This window comes from Saimiri boliviensis, chromosome X (assembly GCF_048565385.1).
Source record: "Saimiri boliviensis isolate mSaiBol1 chromosome X, mSaiBol1.pri, whole genome shotgun sequence".
Taxonomy (NCBI): domain Eukaryota; kingdom Metazoa; phylum Chordata; class Mammalia; order Primates; family Cebidae; genus Saimiri; species Saimiri boliviensis.
The window spans coordinates 61,266,985-61,287,888 of record NC_133470.1 but is presented as its reverse complement, the minus strand read 5'-3'; the positions used below and the strand labels follow the sequence as shown (position 1 = coordinate 61,287,888).

Sequence of the window (20,904 nt, the reverse complement as noted above, 5' to 3'; positions counted from 1 at the left end):
CCTTCATATGTTTAAAGCTGGTTGCCTTTCCTCTGGTTAATGTACTCCAGAGGAATTGGCTCACGTGAACCTTCCAGAATTTAAATAATGCTGATATGATTAATCCCCAGGGAGGGCTAGCTCCTCAAGCCTGGCTAACTCTGCATGGGGAAATGCAGACAGAGGTAGGAGGCTTTCTCGTCTCTGGTACTGATGGCATTTGAATCAAGTGAAGGCCCCTAGGAGACTCAGAGCTCCACACTGCAGCCCAGGCCCAATCCTCTTGGGGAACAGGAGTGGGGGAGTTGGGCATTTGTGAGAATGTGTTACAGTTGTGAGCAGAGGTTTCAACACTTGCTCTGTGTTCCCAGAACTATTCCCCAAGTTTGACTGGGAGAGAAAAAGAAACAAACAAGGTCAGGAAGAAAAGAGGAGGAGGAGAGGAGGAGGACACAGAACGCACAAGGGAGGAAAAAGGCCTTGCATGCATCTGCTCTTTTTTATCCTTATTGATAACCTCACAAACTGATATGGGTGTGGACAGAGACAACACAGATGAATAAATAAGAATAATAGCTACTACTTATCTTACAGATGAGGAAACTGAGGCTCGGGGAGGATAAGTGACTTGGCCAAGGTTGCCTTTATTTGTTCAGCAAGTAATTACTGAACACCTACGGTGTGCTACACACTGCTAATAAGCAACAGAGTGGACATTGGAACCCAAGCCTGGATTGGAGCTTTAGAGTCAGGCTGTTTGACCTTTCTGGTACCCCTCCTCTCCTTTGCAGCATTGCTCTGTCAAATCTACTTGTCATCCCATCTGCTCTTTCCCATCACCCCTAGTAAACCCTCCTACCTCATACTACATGCCCAGCTCCTTCCATGTGGCTAATCCTAAGCACCTAAAGTCTCATGGGTCCCTGGAAATGGGAAGAAGACAGCCTTGAGCAACCTTGGAAATTCTGGCCCTCCACATAGGCTTTTTAGCCCTCCCTAGGCCCCGCCCCACCCCCGCCATACTGTAATCAGAAGCTTCTAGCTCCCTTTCGAGATGAGTAGAGAATGAAAAGATATGGATGGAAGGTAGAAGAAGCCAGCTCACCCAACTCCTGCTGCCTGAAGTGTGCTGTAGCCACCAGACCCAGTCTGCCATTTGCAGTTCCACAGCCCCAGTCTGAGACCCTTTGCATATCTGCTGGTAGCATTCATAGGAGAAACATTGTGTTGGGTATAAGCAGCACTTCCTCTGGCAGCCTGATGTGTGGGATTGACATCCTTCTAGGGGCTAGCAATTGGAGCTCAGGTATGGGCATATCCAAGGCCTGCTGGAGCCCCAGGCTTGAAGCAGTGCTCCTGCATGGTGGGACTCTATACCATGGAAACTTGGCTTCCTTCCACACTGTCTCTTGCTTCTTGAGCAGCCATGAGGATAAGTTGAAAGGTAGGGTTGGTCCCAAGGATAAACTTACCATTTGCTTTAGGGCTTCTTGGAAAGACTTCAAGAGCAGGGTTGCAGAGGATACCTGAGCCAATTTGCATGACTTCAGGTGAAAATCTCTGTGATGTCCATCCTTTATTTCTCTTTCCTGTCCCCTGCTGGCTCTTTATTCCTCCCCATGGTCCTTTTCCAGGAGTCTACTGCCAGCTTAGGCTTCCTCATCAAGCAAGTTCCTCCCTTTCTTGTTTCGCTAAAGCGCGTAAGAGATGGAAAAGTTTCTTGTTGTCATTGTTGTTGTTGTTAAATAGAAAAATAAGTTATAAAAATGTCATGCTAAAAATTTTACAAACTCTGGGCCAGTCATTATGGCTCAAGCCTGTAATCCCAGCACTTTGGGAGACTGAGGCAGGTGAATTGTTTGAGCCCAAGAGTTCAAGACCAGCCTGGATGACATGGTGAAACCTTGTCTGTATAAAAAATACAAAAATTAGCCGGGTGTGGTTGTATATACCTGTAGTGCCAGCTACATTGGAAGCTGAAGTGGGAGGATTGCTTGACCCCAGGGGGATTGATGCTGCAGTGAGCCATGATTATGCCACTGCGCTCCAGCCTGGGTGACAGAGACAGACCCTATCTACAAAAAAAAAAAAAAAAAAAAAAATGTTTTATATTTCTAAAATAAAAATAGAGACTGCTTCCCAAAGCTACAGTAACTTAGACAGAAGCTTTTAACGAACCATGAAAACCCTTGGCGTATTCCTCATGAAAACTTGAAATTTCTACCTAAATCTGTGAAGTGGGAACTGATATTGACAGGGTACAGCACAACACCCTATGCTGGGTACTTCACATACATGATCTTATTTAACCTCACAATTTCTTTATGAGGTAGGAGACTGGCACCCGAAGACTGTGTAACATGCCCTAGTCACATAACAAGTAAGTGGTAAACTCAAGATTTGAACCCAGACCTGGTAGCCCTCTTCCCCATGGCAGCATTGCCCTGTGACACCTACTCATCATCTCCCCTCTGGTTTTTTCCAGTCACTAATAAAACCTTCCCCTAGTAAACCCTTTCCCCCTGCACAGTCTCCCAAAGTGAGCTTCAGAACCAGTTAAATTTTAAGAGATATGATTGTGTCTCCACTTTAAAGCCCAGCTCAAGCAATCAACACATATATTTTTTAACCACATTCCACTCCTGTTGGTGCCATTGGGAGATGTATGAAGTTTTTAAGACATGATCCTTCCTCCTGATAACCTGTTGAGAAATCTAGGTTAGGAGACAAAGCTAAGCCCCTTGGACAGATCAGAATATAATAAGGGCTGACACTATATAGAGGAGAGACTGGGCAGTAAGACTTTAGGGAGATTGCTTTCAGAAGGCTGGGAGGATTTGAATAGATCAGTAGGGATGCACTTATAAGCAAGGGAGTTTCAGAAGAGGGGGATGGGGGGCAGATTGCAGGTTCCCTTGAATTTCGGGCTGACTAGTTCATATCCACAGTAAAGTGGAAGTCATTCTAGGTTCTGGAATTAGAGCACCACATGATACAGTGATATTTGGGATGGATGGTGATGGTAGTGCAAGACTGAGACTGCAAGATCCTGGACTAGAATAGTAGTGGTGAAATAGGAAGAAGTGACTGAGAGCTGTTATGAAGAGAGTATCATCACCAGCACTGGGAGGTAGGCCATTTATAGAGGATAGAGGAGAAAGGAAGAAGGAAAGGTGACTCTGAGATTTCCAGCCTGGATATCGACTGAAATGGGAAGCTGTTGGGGGAGGGGAATAGCTTTACTGAAACATATACTTGATGTGTTCTCTTTTGATGTATTGAATTTGAGGTCTCATACTAATTCCATACAGTGTATCTATATGAAAAAATGTCTTGCAACCAATTAAAAAGCAAATCTGTAAAGATAATTTGATGGCACGAGAATATGCTCATGATTACAATGTTAAGTGAAATGAACAGGATACAAAGTGGCTTACTACTATATAGTCTACATTTTGTAACTATAGATAGTCTGTGTTTTGTGAGGGGGAATATGCCCAGCAAAACACAAGAAGGAAATGCTAACAGTAGTTGTCTTTGGTGATACTTTACCAAAGTAGTATACCTTAACAGTAGTTATCTAGAATTGGAATTATAAATGATTTTTTATATTCTGTTTCTGTATTTTTCAAAATTTCTTTCATGAATGTGTATTGTTTTTATAGTCAGAAAAAAAAGTAATACCTGCTGGCAGGGATGGAGGGCAGTACCCTATTGCCTCCAGGTGGGAAGTAAAAGTTCAACTTCCTTACTCAGCCACCATTGACACTCTGGGGAGAAGAGAGGCACCTCAGTATCGTTGGGTGGAGTAGAATTCAGGCTCTCCGATAGACCTCCACTGATACCACTCTGGCCAAAAATGGGAGCGGCACCTTTTTATTGCTCCCCACTTGGCCTCTACTTACATAGCACTGGGTGGGCCTCCTTGCCATTAAGCAGAGATGGAAAGTCCTGGCTTTCTACTCTGCCTTCTTTGACACCACCCTAGTGGAATGGAAGGGAAGCCTAACAGTAACTATTTAGTGTTAATATGCACCAGGCACTATTCTGGGTACTGGCAATACAGAAGTAAATAGAATAGATAACCTAGGCACAGTGGTGTGGGCTTGTAATTCCAAATACTCGGGAAGCTGAGGCAGGAGGATTGCTTGAGCCCAGGAGTTTGAGACCAGCCTGTACAACGTAGTGAGACCCTGTCTCTTAAAACAAAAATGAAGGAAAGAAAATTTTTTTAAAAAGACAAAAAATAAAAACCATGAAGGAAATAGGCCAAATAAAGTCCTTGCCCATCATGGAGATTACATTCTAGTGTTGAAGATAGACAATAAACAACTAAGTAAATATGTAATATTGTTTACTGCTGAATTCATAGGGGTGCTATTCAGTAAAGGCCTCTCTGAGGAGGTGACATTTGGGAATAGATTAATGAAATGAGAGAAGGAGATACATAAAATTTGGGTTCAGCCGGGCACTGTGGCTCATGCCTGTAATCCCAGCGCTTTGGGAACCTGATGCAGGCAGATCAGTTGAGCCCAGGAGTTTGAGACCAGCCTGGGCAACATGGTGAAACCCTGTCTCTACCAAAAAATGTAAAACTGAGCTGGGTGTGATGGTGCATACCTGTAGTCCCAGCTACTTGGGAGGCTGAGATGTGAGGATCAATTGAGCCCAGGAGGTCAAGGCTGCAGTGAGCCATGATTGCACCACTGCACTCCAGCTTGGGCAATAGAGTGAGACATTGTCTTAAAAAAAAAAAAAAAAACTGGGAGTGAAGTACATTCTAGATGAAGAGACAAGCAAGGTCAAAGACCCCAAGCAGGAATGGATTTAGTATGTTCAATATAGATATATGTTTCAAGGTGTATTACAAAAGATAATTATCAGATCAAACTCTTTGGTTTCAAAGATATTGCTTAGGATGAGGCTGTTTGTTTTTTTTTTTTTTTTAATGTCCACATAAGCAGTATGTGAATATGGCCAAACTCTTGACAGTATAGAAGTTTAGGAAGCAGATCAGTCTCTAATATATATAATATCATTAGCCCCATTTAATAGATATAAGAACTGAGACCTATGGAAGTTAATTCACTTACACAAGGTCACACAGCTGGTAAGTGCAGAAGCTAGGATTTCACCTGAGAAGCTGAGGATCATACCCAAAGCTTAGAAGAAGAAATAAGGAATTTTCCTTCTGCCTGACAGAGCTGCTGATTGTTGCATAAACAAACCAAGAATATTCAAAGAGTAGTTGGAGGCCTCTAATGTGTTTAATTAAGCATTTTTTGCTTGTGTGCCCAAATTACATGCCCAAAGGAATTGTTTTGCTCATTCCCCTACAGCTTCTAGCTCTAAAATGATCAAGGGGTAGAAGAAAGGTTGGAAATTATTAGAAAAATTAAGGTAAACCACTCAGGGTTTTGGAATGCCTATCTGTTGACAACTTTGTCAGTCTACCCAGAGGCCTTTTAGCCAACTGAGATTCAGGTGCTGTCTTGAGCACAGCCACCAAATCCAGCAGTGCTAAGGGTCATTTTCTGCTAGAGTAAGTGGCTTAGCCTCCTTGGCCTTGCCATTGAGGGGCAGCTGCTGCAGGATTCTCACCACAGAGTTCCAGAGGAAGGTCTGCAGACCTCCCATCCCATGGTCTCTGGCTGTACCTGGACAGGGACTGCCCCAAGCCATGGTCGGGTCACGAAGGAGCTCATAGTCTTTTGAGAAAGAAAAGCATTTTTACAGGCTCCTGGTTTGCCAACATTCTTCTGCCTCTTTGCAGCTCCAAGCACATTTTGGAGAGAGATTTCACAAAGATTTCTAAATTGAGTTAGAATTTCAAGTCTATTGTGACATGCAAATTAGTCCTGCTTGCCCATTGGCAGCAATGCAGCTGAAGTGCCTAGAGACGGGCCATAAAATGAAAACATCAAAGTGATTAAATGTGCTCGAAGAGCATAATTGAGTGCATGAATAAGAGAAAATAAAACAAATTGATTTTCTCCAGTGCCAGAAAAACAGAATAATTGAAAACAAAATAATAGACTTTGAAGTAATCAAAGTGAGGAATGCACCATAGTGACATAGAAACAGCCAGTTGTGGGAGAGATTTATTGTGTTTCTGTTATCATTTTTACAACTTTAATTTCATTAGCTAATAAATACAAATCAATTGAAAAATCAGTCAACCAGAGAGAAGGCAATACCAAGCCAAGATTTTTATTCACATCTCTAAAACAGGCTGAGGTGGTGATTCTTAATCTACTTTCATAGGTGCACATTTCCTGTGTGAGCTGGAAAACAAGTTCTGGGAGGGCTCTCTGCTTTGGAGGTGGTGATGTTCTGTTCTGACAGTCACTTTCCACATGCAGGTTTACAGATTCAACTTTCAAAAGGGTCACTTTTATACCTCGCCAAGATTTCTGACAGACAGAACTGCCCAAGTATAAGCATCTTGGTTTACATAGATGACATTTTCATGGCACTGACCAGCAAAAGGTCATTCTGGATTCATTTGGTGATAGTGATGGCGGTGGCAGCTATGGCAGCAACAACAGCAGGAGCACCTGCCACTCTCACAATACTGCTGAGCATCTGTGGCTCACTGCTTCCAACCCCCACCTTCATCCCTGGACACATACACGCACACTAGTGACACTGAAATCTAACGTAAATCCTGGAAGGCCACTTAACAGTATGCCACCCTTTTGGCTTCCAGCCTGGCGACCATGATCTTGGGGAAGATCACACGAGGGGAGCTGGACCAGAGAAGTCTTCTCATGTTCACTATGGCAGTAAGGCAGTGGGGACACCAAGCCATGCTGGGCATACATGCTGAATGATCACAAAGCAAACATGAAACCACCACAGAACTGTTTTTATGGCTCCTCCAAGGAAAGAATCCCTCTACCTCACTCTTTAGCTGTTCACTGCTGGGCTCAGTGACCCTTCACTTCAGGATCCACAGTGATGGCTGATGTGACTTGAATTGCGGGTTTTCCTTTCACAGGCCCTTGAGCTCTCTGGCAGCTGTTGGCACTTCCAGATGTTCGTGACACGCCCTACCTTCAGGGCTCCACAGTTAGCAACTGTGCCTTTGGCTACAGTAAAGGTCTTTGGGACCATTGGAACTGTAAACCAGGGTGTGCAGAAGGAGTTGGCAGTGCTGAGACTGGCATTACTTGCTGGCTCAATCAGGATGGCATAGTTAATAGATTGTGCCTGCCAGGCAATTTGTCCTGGAGAATTTATCTTCCAGGAAGCACCTATAAGCTAAAGGGAGCCTCTCTGACCTTCTGGTGGCGTCCAAGGCCTAATCATGATATGCCTTGAGGTGAATAGGGGATGTTAGCATTTAGGGTTTTTTTTGCAAGCCAGCGAGAGTAAGTATCCAGTTCAAGTCGAAAATCCCAGCTTCCATTTCCCACTGGTGTTTGGGTGGGGCAAAATAGAGCAAATAGCTTTCAAACTCTAAAGCATTATACAGATGTAAGGCGGTATTATTCCTCCTACCACTGCTATTCCCATTATCCTGGATTTCCCAGCCCAGAATTTTTGTCTTAAAAAGAAATGTGGAGAAGGCACATCGACCAAAGAACCTCGGAGCTGTGTCTCCAAAACTGCTGGGAGGCATTGCCCAGCCCAGCAGATAGACAACTGCCGGGGCCCAGCTCCACAAGCTGGCTGTCAGGCAAGCAGCCTACTCCTGTGATGTCACCTCTACAGTTACTTGTGCCCATCCCTCCACATGAAGCCAGCAGATTTAGGCACAGGAGGGGAGAAAAAATGAATCATAGGCTATTTTAGAAATTGCTTTGATTCCGTTTGAGACTGCAGTAGTGCCTTGAGAGCTAAGACCAGAGCACACTAACCATCAGGGTAATATCCTCTAAGTGCTGATATCCTGTAAATGTCAGAAGCCTAGTGGGATTAATCCACAACCTCAGGTTCTAATTCAGGTCAGAGGCAGACAAATGGTAATTGGCAGTTTTACTTAATTGTCAATAAAAGGCTCTCTGATGACAGGAGGGATCGACATTCCAAGGCAAGCAATGCAGTTGACAATTAAGAGCTAAAAATTAAACCAACCATCCATATCAGCACATGCCCAAGGCTTCATAGGAACCCTTTGTACTGCAATTATTCCTAGGTAGAAAATGAGGTCCTTGAACCTGGCCATGATAGGGCAGCAGCTGGAAATCTTGCTCTAGCCCTGTATCCTACCAGATCCCTTGCCCTCCTGACAATCTCTCAGAGGCTCCCCATGGCCTCTCAGATAAGGCCCTGGACTTGATATGGCCTCTGGCCACCTCTCCAGCTGCATTGCCCCCCTCCCAGACCTTCACCCTATATCCTGACCTCAAAAACTTTGCAGTTGGCTTTATACATCCTGCTCTCTTCCTGCTGCCTGGAACATTCTTCCCTCCTTTGCCCTTCAATAATTCACCTGCTCTGTGAAGCCTCTTGTGCCCTCTTTTTCTGCCCACAGCACTCTGTACATACTGGAATTGTATCACCTTGCTGCTGTGGACTAGAATGTGTTTGCCTCCGTATGTGTCTTCTTCACTAGGCTGAGAACTTCTTGACAGCAAGAACTGTCTTGATCCTCTCTGTGACCCCAGCACCCAGCACAGGGCCTAGGCCATTGTAGACATCGGTGAAGGCTTAGGCAATAAATGGACAGAAAAATGAACCAGATTGAGGGCAGGGGTGCACACCACCCAAGATTCTCAGATACCAGAGCCTGCCAGCAGCAAAGCAGCCTGGACACTGGCTGCCCAAGAGCAATCCCTACAGTTATTTTTCTCAAGGTGTGCCTCATGAGAGACAATCTGAGGTAACAAAGACATTTTCAATTTTAATAGTCATATTTATTTTAATGTATGTTTTAAAATGTTAATAAGCATGTTGTCTATTATTGTTATTGCTGCTTATGATAGGTATTAAAGTTTTCTTCTCATTTTTTTAAATTTCTTTTTAAAAATTAATAGAGACGGGACTCCCTATGTTGCCCAGGCTGTTCTCAAACTGCTGAGCTCAAGGGATCCTCCCACATCAGCCTCCCAAAGTGCTGGGATTACAGGCATGAGCCAGTGGGCCTGACCTGAAGGTTTAAAAGTAAATTGATGCCCCCTCAAAAATAAAATTATATATATATATATATTTATATATATTTATATATATATATACCTCGAGGTGACTATTAATACAGCTGTTAAGTAGATGTGAAAATATTCCTGAAAGAGGTACTCGTAAGACAGAAGTTTTGGAAACACTTTTCAACAGTCCTATAGTTATTTCTCTGTTCCTCTGTGGTGCCACCCAACCTCCAAGCATTCCTGAGATCACACCAGCATCCCTCCAAACTGCTGTGACGCTGACTGTATTCAGAACTTATGTATCCTAGCCTGGTTCTCCTTTTGTTAGCAAGTGTTTGCTCACCTTAACCACATTTATAAGGTCCTTAAGAGCAATGACCAAGCTTTAAGCCTCTGTGAATGGGAAAGCAGAGCTACAGATGTCTTTTCCTTCAATGAATAGGTACTGAGCACCTACTAAGCTTCAGGGCCCTAACAGTAGAGTAATGACCAAGACAGCAGACAAGGTCCCTGCCCTCATAGAGCTGGTGAGAAGAAACCAACAGCAAACAAATAAACAAACACACAAGATGTTTTCTGCATGCTAAGTGGATTGAAGAAAATAAAACAGGATGGTGAGATGGAAAAGGAGTGACTGAGGGGGTGGCTCCTTAGCTTGGGTGGTCCTAAGGTCTCTCAGAAGTGACGTTGGAGTTGAGACCTGTCGACTCAAGGTGACAAAGGTGATGAAAAGAGTCAGAAATGGGGATAGCCAGGACAGAGCATTCCAGGCAGAAGGAAGAGCAAGTTCAAAGACAGGAGAAGCCCTAAGAGGGCAAAATGATCATGAAGACCCATGTGAGCAAGGAGAGTGGTGATAGGACACAGGAGGCAAGGGACCAGCCCCTGCAGATAAGTAGCTTAGATTTTATTCTAGGTGTGATTGGAGGCTGATAGAGGGATTTGAGCATAGGATTGATGTGGTCTGACCTAAGTATTCACAAAATACTCAGGCCCCTATGTAGAGAATAGGTTCTAGGAGACAAGGAAGGAAGCAAGACCAGTCCTGAGGCTACTAGAATCATCCATATAAGGGACAAGAATAGTTTGGGGTATAGTTGTAGCAGTGAAGGGTGGAAAGAAACAGGTAGATTTGCAATCTATTTTGAAGGTAGAATCCACAGGACTTGCTAATACATTGAAAAGGCAGGTTGTAAACAAAGGAAGAATAAGGATGACCCCTAGTCAACTTCATGAAGGGAAAAAAAAGCACAAGAGGACTGTTCTATGTCTGCTCTGTTCAGTACAGTCTCACCACTATCCACATGTGGCTAAGTTCATTAAAATTAAACAATATAAAATTCTATTCCTCACTTGCACTAGACATATTTCAAGTTCTCAATAGCCACATGTGACTAGCGGCCACCATATTGAGCAGCAGAGCTGTAGGATGTTAACATCGTGTGAGAAAGTTCTATTGGACCACTCTGCTCCACATTAAAAAGATGAAGAGAATAAAAAGACAAACCACAGACTGGGAGAAATATTTGCAAAATTCATTTCCAGTAAAGGATATGAATAAGAGTAAAGAACTCTTAAAATTCAGTAATAAGAAAACACTCAATTTTAAAATGGGCAAAGAGGCTAGGTGCAATAGCTCACTCCTGTAATCCCAGCAGTTTGGGAGGCCAAGGTGGGCAGACCACTTGAGTCCAGGAGTTTGAGACCAGCCTGGGCAACATGGTGAAACCCTGTCTCCACAAAAAAAAAATATATATATATATATAAATTAGCCAGACATGGTAGCATGTGCCTGTAGTCCCAGCTGCTCAGGAGGTTGAAGTGGGAGAATCACCTGAGAGCAGTAAGTCAAGCCTAAAGTGAGCTATGATCACACTACTGCATTCCAGTCTGGGCAACAAAGCAAGACGCTGTCTCAAAAAAAAAAATACATTTAAATAAAAAAATTAAAATGGACAAAAGTGAGCCAGATGTGGTGGCTCATGCCTGTAATTCCAGCACTTTGTAAGGCCTAGGAGGGAGGATTGCTTGAGGCCAGGAGTTCAAAACCAGCTTAGGCCACATAACAAGACCCCATCTCTACAAAAAAATTTAAAATATTTAAATATTATTTAAATATTAAAAAATTAAAATGGACAAAAGATATTAATAGGCACCTCACTAAAGAAGATATACAGACAGCAAGCAAGTGCAGATGCTCCTCTGCCTATTGCAGTGGGCTTATATCCCAATAAATCTACTGTACGTTGAAAATATAAGTTGAAAGTATATTTTCAACTTACAGTAAGTATCTTCAACTTATTATGGGATCATCCAGATGTAACCCCATCATAAGTTGAGGAGTGTACTAACTGCATATTACTTTAGTACCATCATAAAGTTGAAACATCTTAAGTCAGAGACATATGTGAAAAGATACCCAATATCATGTGTCACTAAGGAATTGCAAATTAAAATGAGATATCATTACATATCTATTAGAATGGCTAAAATCCAAGACACTGACAACACCAAATGCTGTCAAGGATGTAGAACTACAGGAACTCTCATTCACTGCTGGTAGGAATGCAATATGGTGCAGTACTTGGGAAGGCATTTTGGTAGTTTCTTACCAAAGTAAACCTATTCTTACCACATAATCTAGCAATCACACTCAGTAATTACCCAAATGAATTAAAAACTCATGTTCACACAAAACCCTGCACACAAATGTTTGAAGGTCTTTTCTGTTGTTTGTTTTACATTTTTTTTTTTAAGAGACAGCATTTCACTCTGTCACCCAGGCTGCAGTGCAGTGGCACAATCATAGCTCACTGCAGACTTGACCTCCTAGGTTCAAATGAACCTCTTGCCTCAGCCTCTTGAGTAGCTGGGACTATACAGGTGTGCCACCATACCCAGCTAATTTTTTTATTTTGTAGAGACAGGGTCTCATTATTTTGCCCAGACTAGTCTTGAACTCCTGGCCTCAGTTGATCCTCCCACCTCAGCCTCCCAAATCACTGGAATTACAGACATGAGCCAGTGTGCCCAGCCCTGCACACAAATATTTATAGCAGCTTTATTCAGAATTGCCAAAACTTGGAAGCAACCAAAATGTCTTGCAATAGATGAAGGGATAAACCATGGTACATCCAGACAATGGACTGTTATTCAGCACCAAGAAAAAAGTGAGCTATCAAACCATGAAAAGACATGGAGGAAACTTAAAGGCATCTTGAAAGAAGCCAGCCCAAAAAGGCTACATACTGTATGATTCTAACTATATGACAGTAAAAGGATGAGTGGTTGCCAGGCTTCAGGGAAAGAAAGGGAGGGATGAGTCAGTGGAATACAGTTGATTTTGAGGGCATTGAAAGTATTCCTGCATGATACTGTAATGGTGGACACATAACATTATATACTTTTCAAAACTCATAGAACTGTACAAGACCAAAAATGAAATAATGTAAACAGTGGACTTAAGTTAATAATAATGTATCAGTATCCATTCACTAACTGTAATAAATGTACCACATTAATGCAAGATGTTAATAATTGGGGAAACTGCCTGTAGGGGAAGGGGAGGACGGAAGTTGAATATGAGAGCTCTCTGTACTTCCTCTTCAGTTTTTCTATAAACTTTAAACTGTTCTAAAAATAAAATATATGAATTTTAAAAAGAAAGACTATTGGAGGTAATGACAAGGAAAAGAGAAAAAATGAAAAGAGAGAGAAAAAAAGAAAGACTAAAGAGATTGTTCATGAACACCTAACAAAGTACCTGACACAGAACAGACACTCCATAAATGTTTATTGAATAAATGGATGAACAAATGAGTCAACCAGTGGTTCAGTAGAACCCAGGACCCCTCAGTCCCAGTTCAGTACTCCTTATTGTACATCAGAGCTGGAATAACAATATAGTTTATTGTCCAAACCAGGATATTTGAGAGTGAAATGGAGTGCCTTAGGTATAAATCAAGACTGTTTCAGAGATAACCAGAAATCACAAACTGGGAGTCCATAAGCTACATCTCACTTCCAAAATTGTTTTGTTTGGCCATTCATCTTGAGGCTTCATATGATATTCTTTTAAAATGTCAATCATTTGCCCACATTTAACACAGTGGAAACTGCATTAAAATGTGAAATTTGGACTTCTCTTGGAAAATGGAAAGACCCAGTCCCATGGGGCCCACAGGCCTGCACAGTGGTGAGTGGCTGGAGCTGAGCAGCAGCTGCCCACTTTGCCTTCCTCTTTGTCACAGGCCCCACCAGTCCCTTCTGTATCTCTTACTCTAGGCCAAGTGTGAGTTTCTATTTACACTGTCTTGGTTTTGTTTTCCTTTGTGACAGAGTTAAGAAAAAAGGAGGCAGGGTATGGTGGCTCACGCCTGTAATCCCAGCACTTTGGGAGGTTGAGGTAGGTGGATCATGAGGTCAGGAGTTCAAAACCAGCCTGGCCAAGATGGTGAAACCCCGTCTCTACTAAAAATACCAAAAAAAAAAAAAAATTAGCCAGGCGTGTTGGCGGGTGCCTGTAATCCCAGCTACTCAGGAGGCTGAAGCACAGAATTGCTTGAACCTGGGAGGCGGAGGTTGCAGTGAGCCGAGATCACGCCACTGCACTCCAGCCTGGGTGACACAGCGAGACTCTGTCTCAAAAAAAGGAAAAAAAGCAAAGTATTTTTTATACTTATATCATGATTCAAAGTAAGAAAATGAAAAAAGGATCAAGAGGGCCCCTTAAATCTTACCTACAGCCTGCTTTACAAACGGTATACTCCTGGCCTCTCTAGGCAATTGAGTCCGCCCTCTGTGGTCCGAACTTCTTGTCTCCCTAGGCCCCAGGCTGTGCTGGCCTTTTGAATTTTCTCAGATTGGTTTTCCATTTGTTTGCATCTTCTCTTATTTCCTTGGGCAGTGGTTCATAGCTGTCCTTGAAGAGGTCCTTCACATGCCCTGTAAGTTGTATTCGTAGGTATTTTATTCTCTTTGTAGCAATTGTGGATGGGAGTTCACTCATGATTTGGCTCTCTGTTTGTCTATTACTGGCGTATAGGAATGCTTGTGATTTTTGTACATTGATTTTTCTATCCTGAGACTTTGCTAAAGTTGCTTATCAGCTTGGAGCCGACTCAAATGCCCATCAATGATAGACTGGATAAAGAAAATGTGGCACATATACACCATGGAATACTGTGCAGCCATAAAAAAGAATGAGTTCACGTCCTTTGCAGGGACATGGATGAACCTGGAAACTCTCATTCTTAGCAAACTAACAGAGGAACAGAAAACCAAACACTGCATGTTCTCACTTATAAGTGGGAGTTGAACAATGAGGAACATGGACACAGGGAGGGGAACATCACACACCAGGGCCTTTCGGGGGGTGCCGGGCTAGGAGAGGGATAGCATTAAGAGAAATACCTTATGTAGATGACAGGTTGATGGGTGCAGCAAACCAACATGACACGTTTATACCTATGTAACAAACCTGCATGTTCTGCACATGTATCCCAGAACTTAAAGTATAATTTAAAAAAAATTTTTTTTAAAGAATTTTCTCAGGCTGCCACCCACTGCTGGAAAGGCCAGATTTGAGGTGAAAACAATGGGTATTATTTAAGCTTGCATTTTTATTATTACTCCAATTCAACATTGGTCATCATCAACTTTTGGTGAAAATTACTTGTTGTTTTTCTTAATTGCCTCCAAATGTAACTGGAGAGTGAGGCAGAGCAGCAGAGAATACAGCACCCACTTTTCCTCCCTGTAAACGTGTGTTGTTGGAATGCTTCAACATGGAATTTTGTTTCCTTGCATTCACTCATTCCCCTGGCTCTGGCTATATTTACAGATGGAACGACCCTCACTTCACACCAGCATCCCCTGTAGGTTGTCCTCAGCTGAGGCAACAACACAAGCTAAGGTGTGGAAACAGGAAAGAAGGGATGGGGCCCATTTATGCTAAGGAGTTGAACTTCATTCATAGGTGGTAGGTCAAGAGCTGCTGAAGTTTTTTTGGGGTTGTTTTGTTTGTTTGTTTGTTTGTTTGTTTTGCTCTGTCACCCAGGCTGCAGTGCAATGGCACGATCTCGGCTCACTGCAAACTCTGCCTCCCGGGTTAAAGCGATTCTCCTGCCTTAGCCTCCTGAGTAGCTGGAATTACAGGTGCCACCACCACACCCCGCTAATTTTTTTGTATTTTTAGTAAAGACGAGGTTTCACCATGTTGGCCAGGCTGATCTCGAACTCCTGACCTCAGGTGATCCACCCACCTTGGCCTCCCAAAGTTCTAGGATTACAGGTGTAAGCCACCATGCTTGGCCCGCTAAAGTCTTTTTGAGCAGAGAAGAAATGTGATCACAGCTAGCAACTGTGCGGGGAACAGCTCTAGAAGCAGGAGGCCCAGATAAGAGGCTGTCGCAATAACCTGAGTAACAAAAGATGTGACTAAAGCAGAAACAGTGGAACAGAAAGAAGGTTAAGATTGGAGAGACATCTTGAGATTAGGCTTCGCAACTCATAAGATGTGGAGAAGGCATGAACTAAGAGGTGAAGAATCAAAGATTATCCAGAGATTTTGAGGTTAAGGGTTTGAAACACCAAAAGCATGATTCAAGAAAAGAAAAAAAATTGATAAAGAATTGGACCTCATTAAAATCAGCTTTTGTTTTACAAAAGACCCTCTTAAGGAAATTAAAAGATAAGTTATATACTAAGATAAGATACTCACAAATCATATGCAACAATGGATTTGTATCTAAAATATATAAAGAGCTGGGTACAGTGGTTCACACCTGTAATCTTAGCACTTTGGGAGGCTGAGACAGGTGGATCATTTGAGGTCAGGAGTTCAAGACCAGTTTGGCCAATGTGGTAAGACCCCGTTTCTACTACAAATACAAAAATTAGTCAAGCGTGGTGTCATGCGCCTGTAATCCCAGCCTGAGGTAGGAGAATCGCTTGAACTCGGAAGGCAGAGTTTACATGAGCTTAGATCGCACCACTGCACTACAGCCTGGGTGACAGAGTAAGATTCTGTCTCAAAAAATAAAAATAAAATATATAAAGAACTTTCCAAACTCAACAGAAAAAAAAAAAAATTAAGAAGTAGGCAAAAGACAAGACATGAGAAGGATACACAGGCAGCAAATGAGCACATGAAAAGATGTTCAACATCATTAGCCATTGGGAAAATGCAAATTTAGATCATAATGTGATATCACTATACATCTATCAGAGTGGCCAAAATAAAAACCAACAGCAAATGCCAGCAAGGACGCTGAGAAACTAGATGACTCAAGCATTGCTGGTGGGAATATAAAATGGTACCACCAGTCTGGAAAACAGTTTGGCAATTTCTTAAATAGCTAAACATGCTACTATCATACCTCCCAGCAATTACACTCTTGGGCATTTGTCCCAGAAAAATGAAAACTATGTTCACACAAAAATGCATATGTGAATGTTCATAGTGGCTTTGATCCTATAGCCAAAAACTGGAAATGACTCAGGTGTCCTTCAGCAGATAACTAGTTAAACAGATTGTGCTACATTCATACTGTGAAATACTACTCAGCAGTAAGAAGCAACAAACTTGATACACACCACAATTTGGATGGATCCTAAGAGCAGTATGCTGAGTGAAAAAAGCCTGTCTCAAAAGTTTATTTATTGTATGGTTCCATTTCTGTAACATTTTCAAAATGACCAAATTTTAGAGAAAGTTAAGAGATGAATGATTGTCAGGACTTGGGGATCGTAAGGGTGGAGGGATGGGAGTCACTGTAAAGGAGGTAGCAGGAGGGAAATCTTTATGGTGATAAAATAGTTTTGTACCTTGATTGTGATTGAGGTTACATGAATCTACACTTGTGATTAAATGGTCTAGAATTATACACTTATACACACACAAATGAGTGTGTATAAAATTAGTGACATCTTAATAAGATCTGTGAATTGTACCAATGTCAGTTTCCTGGTTTTGATATTGAACCATAGTTATGTAAGATGCTAACATGGGGAAACCTGGAAAATGGTGTGTGGGACCTCTCTGTACTCCTTTTTTTTTTTTTTTTTTTTTTGGCAACTTCCTGTCAATTTATAATTATTTTAAAAGTAAAAGGTAAGTACAAAAAAGGAATGAACTTCTACTGATACATGCACAAATTTGCATGAACCTCAAAGGCATTATACTGAGTTAAAAAAAAAAAAAAGCCTATCTTAAAAGGTTACAGACTGTTTGATTCCATTTATATGACATTCTCAAGAAGACAACACTACAGTGATGGAGAATAGATCAGTGGTTGCCAGGTGGTGGGGAGAAAGGAAGTTGTGATTGCAAAAGGATAGCACAAGAGGATTTGGGGGGTTATGGAACCCCTCTCTGTCATGAATCTATACATATGTTTAAAATCAAATCTACACATGCACAAATGTTAATTTTACTGTAGATTAATTTAAAATTAAAATTAAAGTAGATAGGCAAGAAATTTGTTTCTGATTTGTTCCTTATTTCCTTCCTTCCTTACTTTTATTCATCCATTCATTCAGCCATTTACTGAGCACCTACTATGAGTGAGGCACTGTGCCAGACTTTGGAGATCAACCAAAAGTAAGACAGCCAGGCCCTGCCCTCAGGGAGCATTGTTTCTGTTTCAGAGAAATGACCAGTAGGGTTTGGAGCCCAATGTTTCTACTTGGGGAAGTGGGGCAAGGAAAAGGCTACTGAGGGACCAAGTGAGCAACTTTTCATTCCTAGAGCCCAGTCTTATAGGATTTCAAATGATCACTTTTCCTTCAAAGATTCTTAGGCCTGAGATCAGAGAAAAGCCCCCAATCCATGTTTCACAGGTACTCACAAGAGAAAATCCAAGGAGGGTTGTGCCTTGCTAAGGGAAGGAAGAAAAGTTGGGAGTGGGGAGGCCTGAGATTTGATGCAGTTAGTAAAGTATGAACTCTGAAAAGTGATTCCTGAAAGTGAGTGAGAGAGAGAGAGAGAGGCAGAGAGAGAGAGAGAGAGAGAGAGAGAGAGAGAGAGAGAGAGAGAGTGTGTGTGTGTGTGTGTGTGTGTGTGTGTAACTTAACCATTTGTTTAGCTCATGACTCTATGGATTGGCATTTAAGCTGAGTTCAGCTGGGTGGCTCTTCTGGTCTTGACTGGATTCACCCAGCATCTGCAGTCAGCTGGCTGTCAAAAGCCTCAATCACATATCCAGTAGTTGGCTGGTCGTTGCCTGGGTGACAGGGGTCTCTGGGCCATTTGTTTCTCATCATCCAGCAAGTTAGTCTGGTCTTGTTCCTTATGGTGGGGTCACAGAGTTCCCAAGAGCAGCAGAGAACAAGCCCCAAAATATAAGTGCTTTTTAAAAAAATAGCTCTATTGGGGTGTAATTCACATACATTACCTGATTTTGAGTTTTGTTTTCTGTTTGCAGGGAATCTGAAGCATGTGGTCTAATTGACAGAAAGAGATCAGGTTTCCAGAGCTGAGGAGTGGTGCCTGTAATGAAGACAGCCTGTTTATGCGAGCAGCTTGTGGAATTTGTGACTGCAGGGGAAATTTGAAAGAAATTACCTCCTGAAAATTTCCAAGGGGCACCAAGTGGCAACTGCTTCCTGGGGTGAGAAGGCAGGCACCCCAGAGTCCTCAACTGAGCCTAGGAGAAGAGAGAGATATCCTACATTTAGAGTTCTTATTTAAACACACACATACACACACACACACACACACACACACACACATACACACACACATACAAATGCAGTTTTTAATCTTTGAAGATTATTTTTAAGCGAATTGGGGAGGGGAGTATTTTTATTGTCTTAAAGGAAACAGATTAGAAGCTGGATGTGAGCAGGGAGCTTTTGTCACCAGTTTGTGAAGCATGAGGCAGCTGAGAGGTGGGGTTTGGGCCTCAGGACCATCCAGGTAGAGCCCTGGGAGGGGGCTACTGATCAGCAGACTGGGAGGTGAGGAGAAGTCCACTGGTGTCATTTTAGTGTTATGTATCTTTGTTTTTTTAATAAAATCTTTGAAAGCCTACCTTTTTGTCCCATTGTCTTCATTGTAAAGTGCCACTGACAGTGCACATAGTTCTGAACTTTTCTTCTCGCCGAAGTGTCAAGAATAACCCTGTTCCTTCCTATCTCTACTCTGACCCAACCTGGGAGGCTAACCCCACTGGGGAACTAGTGTTCTCCTAGCCCAAGTTCTTGGGACAAAAGGCCAAGCTCTGGCCTGTGCTGGGGCTGTCCATGGTGGAGTAGGAATACTGGCACTGCAGTCATGGAGAGGGGCTTATTGGCACCCTGGTGAGGAACTGTCCCTGTCCAGGGAATGATTTAGGGATGGAAAGGGCATTTTGGCCTGTCAGATCCAAGAGGAGCACTTCCATAGATAGAAAGGATACTTCACAGTCAAGTGTAGACAATTGTCACATAATGAAAAGGGGAGGAAGTTGTAATGTGTGATGTTACTGCAACCTCTGGGGAAATAGCAACATGGAAAAATGGGAAGGGGGTAATGAGAGAGAAGAGGAAGGGACAACTGAATGTCACGATACTGTAATTTTAGTTACCAAACATTTACAAATCTCCTTCAGCTACTGGGAATGGGAGACAAGAACACAGCCCTGTCCATTCTGGCTGTCTAGGAATTCTCAGACAAGGCAAGGGAGGAGGAAAAGAAGCAGATCCCAACATGTTTCCAGCTCTATTACCAACATGAACCCAGAGCTGTGGGAGCACTAAACAGGGAGCAACTCGCCCTGCCAGAGAGGCATGCCAGAGAGTCTCTAAGAGGATGATATTTGAGTCGCACCTCATAGGGTGAGCTGTATTTCCCCAGCCCTCCAAGCGGGGGAAGGGCATTCCGCTGAAGGGAGTGGAAAAAGCCTTGAACATGTCCTGGGATGGGAATAGCCAAGCTTTTATTAAACAGCATCAAGGCGCCTAGTCGGCTAGGAATACCAGTCCCTTCAAATGGTATTCCTAGTCTAATTCTAATTATACCCTCTCACCCTCTCGGCTTAAGGGCAGTGTAAGCCAGAAATGACAGCAATTTTACTTATACTAAAAAGTAGGGGGGATTTTTTTAAAGAATAAAAGAGGGTGGAAGGGGAGCCAAATGGGGCAGTTCAGGATTAGGGAAGGCCAGGGAAGCAGGCAAACAGGAGCTCTGGAACCATCAGCCTGCAAGACCACTCACCGAGCAAGGCTTGCCATCTCAAAGGCTCATTCAACCTGGTTTCCAGTCCCCTATCACAGTCCTCTCAGGGGGACCCACCCCCCAAAGTTGTCACTCAAATCCCCATAAAGACCTCAACCCTGAGAAGCAACCAACAGGTAAACAGTGATAGCAAACTAGTGCCCCATTTTCCTTTCAATGGCCACATCTGTGAAGATATGCTACCCCGTGGGGGAAAGTGGCAAAGGAGGCCAGCGGAGCTCTCGCCACTGGGCAGCCCACACTGCCTCTCCTCATCAGGTTGGCACTACCTGTCTGAGCCCCAGCTCTTGCCTCAGCTCCCTGCCATACAAGTACCAGAGCAGGCTGCTGAACTGACGACCCACTCCAGGCCTTCCAGAGGCTTGTCTTGCTCCCAAGAGAGGGCACCGCCTCAACGGCCTTCAAGATTTCTTCTCATTGGATTCTTATTGGAAATGCTAGGGGAAAAAAATCCCAGAGATGGAAGTAGAAATTATTTTCCGTATTTCAAAATTAACATTGAAACACCCCGAAAGGTAGGCATGGCATCCACAAAACCAGAAACACAGATTAAAAGTTTTTCCTCCCAGAATTATGGCAAGTGTCACATAGAGGGAAAAAAGACCGAAGGGAAATATA

At 42.9% G+C, this 20,904-nt stretch overlaps 1 protein-coding gene across 3 annotated transcripts in view; it reads left to right on the top strand.

Annotated features, from left to right (window-relative positions):
* Nucleotides 1–19,101, top strand: part of HDAC8 (histone deacetylase 8) — a 255,073-nt gene extending 235,972 nt beyond the window's left edge. For all 3 annotated transcript variants that reach the window (XM_010332388.3, XM_010332389.3, XM_010332391.3), the window contains one exon: nucleotides 18,494–19,101. In XM_010332388.3, coding sequence (XP_010330690.2) covers nucleotides 18,494–18,516 — 23 coding nt within the window. In that variant the 3' untranslated portion in view covers nucleotides 18,517–19,101. The remainder of the gene's footprint in view (nucleotides 1–18,493) is intronic.
* The last annotated feature ends 1,803 nt before the right edge of the window (nucleotides 19,102–20,904 follow it).